The 5,117-nt window shown below is 33.3% G+C and overlaps 1 protein-coding gene across 1 annotated transcript; it reads left to right on the forward strand.

Moving 5' to 3' along the window:
• Positions 1-1,451: 1,451 nt before the first annotated feature.
• LOC127644509 (CD209 antigen-like protein E) lies at positions 1,452-3,818 on the forward strand. Its single transcript, XM_052127698.1, has 5 exons — positions 1,452-1,597; positions 2,025-2,207; positions 2,954-3,102; positions 3,200-3,312; positions 3,411-3,818. The coding sequence occupies exons 1-5, from the start codon at positions 1,492-1,494 to the stop codon at positions 3,568-3,570; spliced, it is 711 nt and encodes a 236-aa protein (XP_051983658.1). The 5' UTR covers positions 1,452-1,491; the 3' UTR covers positions 3,571-3,818.
• Positions 3,819-5,117: the final 1,299 nt, after the last annotated feature.

Below are 5,117 nucleotides of genomic sequence, written 5' to 3' on the forward strand. Positions count from 1 at the left end.
ATATGTCATTGTGCAATGACTCATAATATAAACAGCAAATAATGGCCATAATTAAGTGTGCAAATGGAAACAAAAGGGTACAGAAAACAAGAATACTCTGTGTTTGAAAAATACACATAAAGAAATTTGTTTAAAAAATTATATAATTAAAACAATGATCTCTTCACCATGGCGAAAAATAGGATTTCTGGTCAGTTTGTGGTTATTACCACATTGCCAGTACAGTTCTAGTTAAATTTATAAATAAGTGTATGATGGAAGTGTGGGTTTTGTCAGATAAAAAAAAGATTAAAACCTTAAACAAGGCTTGTCCTTGTTTAAATGCAACATTTCAAATGTATATTGATAAACCTATATTAATTATAATAACAGACATTTCCCTTAAAACTGTCAAAAGCTTCGTTTTTGTTCATCAGTGTCTCTTCGCCTAACTTTGAGAATTAAGCAAGCAAATTTGGCATCTATTCCCCTAGTGAGTCATTTTGCGGAACATTGCAAATCTCCAGTCTAGGTCTATTATAATTATAATTCTAGGTCTTTTACAATTCGAGTTAGATTAAATGAATAATTGAGAAAGATTCGGTCTAAACTAACCAAACAGCCAAAATCACATGCGCCAGAAAAGACACTCTACTGGATACCGCTATTGGACCAGTGGGGTGTTGGGGTTAACTGGTGTTGGGGTGGCTGGTACACTTTGCCTTAACTACCTGGCACAATTAATATTCTGAGAGAACTCTAAAGGCTATTGTCACTAAGGGGTTTCTGAACTTAAGGGGTTCTTGCAACCGGCTGCTGGTCCTTAAAGGGATAGTTCACCTAAAAATGAATTTAAATATATTTACACACCCTCACGATATCCCAGGTGTGTATGACTTTCTTTCTTCACCAGAACACATTTGAAGAAAATGTTAAATATATCTTAGCTCAGTAGGTCATTAAAATGCAAGTGGATGGGAATCTGATTTTTTAAGCTCCAAAAAGTCAGCATAAACATCATCAATATGATACCAGCGGTTAAATTAATGTCTTCAAAAATCAGATCACCATTCACTTGCATTTTAAGGACCTACTGAGCTAAGATGTTTTTCTAATTTTCTTCAAATGTGTTCTGGTGAAGAAAGAAAGTCATACACACCTGGGATATTATCGGGGTGAGTAAATAATGATTTTGCATTTTTGGGTGAACTGTCTCTTTAAGAAAGGAAAAGAGGATCAGTATTGATATCATATTGTTGACTTTAAATATACAGTGGAGATTTTCAGAGACAGTCCTGCTAATCTTCTTAAATTCATTCAGTCTGAGCAAGTACACTTCTGTATACTTCAAAAACACTGAAGTCACATGAATCCATGGCTTCCTCTTTATAACCACTTAAAAAAGAATGTGTGACTTATTTTGAGAGCTGGAAGTGGTCAAAGGGTGCATATAAAACTTTAGATTTCTGTGTATACCAACAGTAAAATAACTACATCTCTGTGTAAAAAGGAATGGAGTCTTTTCAGAACACAAATCAAACATTTCATCATACTAGAGATGAGTTTGACATATCATATCAGCATGAAGGAGCAAGAAACAAACCTGGACATCAACAAGGTAAACACTCAAACAAAACAGATTATAGAAAATACATTAAAAAATAATTTGATAGTTCTAAATGCAAGCTAAATTTAGCCACAGTTAGTAATTATAGGTGTCCTCAAATTGTTAAGTAATTTTCCTGACTCATGTGACATGTTATCTAAATGTGCTTATGTGCAGACAACCCGAGTTCACCTCTCTTCTCCTTATCTTTTGTCATGCTTCCTGTTCCAGTCTTGTATAATAATAATAATAATAATAATAATAATAATAATAATAATAATAATAATACCTGTACAAAGCTGGCTAAATCAAAGGATGAATCTGAGATAAACTGCTGTAACTCAAAGTGTGTGCAATTTTGAGATCTGAGACAATGACATTTAAGCTGTGAAAACTGAACACTTCTACATTTTGGCATGTGTCCTGTATTTACTTTCAGGATTTCTCTGCTGTAATAAGAGGCCATGTTTCAAAGGAATCAGTTCAGTGTGTCTGGGATTACTGTGTATTCTCCTGCTGGTTACCACAGTCATACAGCATTTCATGTGTATATCAAGCGAGGAACAGCTAAAATGCATTCAAAACAAGACTGTACAAATAGACAATTTCCTCTCTGATGTGGGTAAGTGAATCTTTGAAATAAAATAATTCCAAAGCACAAAAGTTCAAAGTGGTCTCATATAAGCAACGGGGATATTCTAAATCTTTTGAATACTCTTAAGCTAACACTAGATGGACTGTGATGAATCTCATCAGATACAGTGTCTCCAAATTCAATTTGGACACTTTAGCCACACTTAAAAATAAATATGTATGAATGTTTTTGCATAATATAACAAAATATCAAAACATGTGGCATGTATTTTAAAGAAATACTTTTCAAGCAAAACCTTTCTCTTTAAGAAGTTTATATGGTTTCAAATGATAAAATCGTACTATATAGTCTTCAAAAATGAAGGGAAAAAGTACATTATTTGGACACTATAATTGTCAAACTGTTTGGAATTAGCCCATAGCAAAAGTGATTAACTGGTTACTCTTCAAGTACTCCTGTGTGAACATAAAGGGGAACTGACTTCATGCATCCATTTAAAATCAGCAGTTAAAAGTGATTGGGAAATTTGTTTTCTGAGAAATGTGTTTGCAGACATTTGCTTTGATATTTTGTTATCTATTGCAGTGACATTGAGGCATCAAGTGTTTAAATAGCTTGGTTACTTTGTGCTGGGCCACTAGCTTAATGCCCAAATTTAACAATCAAAAAACACGAACAAGACACAAGATAGTTACACTCAATAGGGTTGTTAAGGAGCAAATTACATACATAAAGATATAGCAGAGATGCTATAATAATTCTTTGCTACACAGATGAAGCAATACAAAATAGATGGTGGTATTACAACTTAAGTGTTTACTACATATCCAAGTTTGAAGAGAATATGGACTGGACTACGAGCAGACACTTCTGTAGGATGAAGAAAGCAGATCTGGTGATCATAAACAGCTTTGAGGAACAGGTGAGTAAAGTATAGTTCCGTATATGAAAATATGTGTAAGTCTTTTCAATTCATTTGAAATAAAACTGATGACATGAGCGGTTCGCCCTCACAACAGAAGTTTATTGCACATTTATGCGATATCTTTCAAATGGACGTGTGGATCGGTTTGAAGGACAGAGATAATAATGGAGAGTGGATGTGGGTGGATGGTACTCGACAAATCACTTGGTAAAATATTTTTTCATGAGCAATTACTTACAGCTTTCAGTGCAATTCTCTTTGTGAAAAGAAATGCAATAATTGCTTTTATTTTATGTTGTTATCAGGTTCTGGAGTCCAAACCAACCCATAAATCTGGGATATCAAGACTGTGTTGAAAGCAGAGCAGGGTTTTTAACACAATATATTTTTGCAGGAAAACGATGGAACACCAAAAGTTGCTATTGTGCAAATGGTTTCATTTGTGAGAAGAAAATGTTCATCTGATTATTAGTTACAGATTCTGTTTTGTTTTAACTGTGCAATGGCAGCTTCACTATAATGCGGTATACTTCGCTGTGTAGTCCAGAGTAAGTGGGTTAATTCAATTTAAGAAGTATAATGCCAAACCCAAACCAATATGTTTTGCTTTGAAAGCACAGCACATGTAGCTACAATTACTTTTATAAACATTCTTAAATCCCAATTATTCTCTGTTCATTTAATATGTATGTAATTAACTATTATTTAGTTATTCTGCTTTTCAAGTGTTGATGTGCACTTTCATTCAAAATATTTGTAAAATCTTCATTCTACAAATGCATGTACTGAAGTGTCCTAAGTTACAGCGGTGTCATATTTAGCATCACATTAACAGGGTCTTAAATGTGTGTTTGATTTTATTCAACATTACATCAAGGTTGATTATGATGTTCCAACAGGAAAAACTCAGAAATGTATGCAATGTTTGTCACAAACTAAAGGCTGCATTAGACTGAATGTAAGAGTAGAAAGATAAGTTGAAAGTTTACAGTGTTGGGTGGGGTTCAAGTAATGTGTTTAACTGATGTCAGAGTGCAAATATATGCATGAGGTACAAAAACATAAGAATACAACTCTCTTTTACAACTCACTCACTAACTTATCTGCATGCACCACCACACCAATTCTAACCAGTGACATTAAATACATTTTACAACTTGAATGAGTGTACCTCAAATGTCAGGGATGGTGTGCTGCATACAGTAGTTAATGAGATCCTGCTGGTACCTCCATAATGGCCACAAGATGGCAGCACCATCTTTGGTTGAATCCAATAGACGGTAGAGTCATGAAGTAATTTTCCTTTCTTTTCTTTTCTTTTCTTTCCTTCACATTTTGAAATACCAAAGTCTGGATCTGGACAGACCTCTCCAAGGGACAGAAATTAAATCAATATATTTTGTAATGAAACAAAATGTAAAATTTTCATGGTGAATGCTGACTTACATTGTTCTGCCCTCTGTGGTTGTACTTCCTTTTTGCCCAAGCAAAAGGTCTCTTGGATGTATCAGTCTTTGTCCTTTTTACTAAGAACCATGAAACAGATTGTTTAAACAACTATTCTGCATTGCAATGGCTTAATGCAAGTGAGGGGAAAAAAAATAATTATGCCAAAACTGAGTTATGACTGTAATGATGTCTCTGGTCTGACCTATGACATAGGGGTTTGGCTCAAAAATTCTGAGATTCAGATAATTATAATACAATAATTCTATTTTCAGAGTATTATAACAATGTTTTATTATCAACCTTTGGCTGGACTATCAGAACAACTTTGAATGTTCTTAGTTTTAGAATTGGTGTAATTACAGTGTTTTGGCTTTGTAATCTTATCTACTCTACTGACTGTAAAATCTTATCTACTCGACTGTAAACATGCTTTAGTAAAAAAATTATAATAATAATTGTTAAACGGGTATTAAAATTGTAATATATTTATAAACACAATACATACAATTATGTAAAAATTAAAACATTTTAAATGGAAAAAAATAAATGTATATTATGTTTAA

This window comes from Xyrauchen texanus, chromosome 6, assembly GCF_025860055.1.
Source record: "Xyrauchen texanus isolate HMW12.3.18 chromosome 6, RBS_HiC_50CHRs, whole genome shotgun sequence".
Taxonomy (NCBI): domain Eukaryota; kingdom Metazoa; phylum Chordata; class Actinopteri; order Cypriniformes; family Catostomidae; genus Xyrauchen; species Xyrauchen texanus.

Bases quoted from the DNA above. Each gene is read 5' to 3' on its own strand.
- LOC127644509 (XM_052127698.1), top strand. From the start codon at position 1,492: ATGGAGTCTTTTCAGAACACAAATCAAACATTTCATCATACTAGAGAT. The intron at 1,598-2,024 runs GTAAACACTCAA...ATTTACTTTCAG, and splicing joins CAAACCTGGACATCAACAAG to GATTTCTCTGCTGTAATAAG. The intron at 3,313-3,410 runs GTAAAATATTTT...TGTTGTTATCAG, and splicing joins GGTACTCGACAAATCACTTG to GTTCTGGAGTCCAAACCAAC.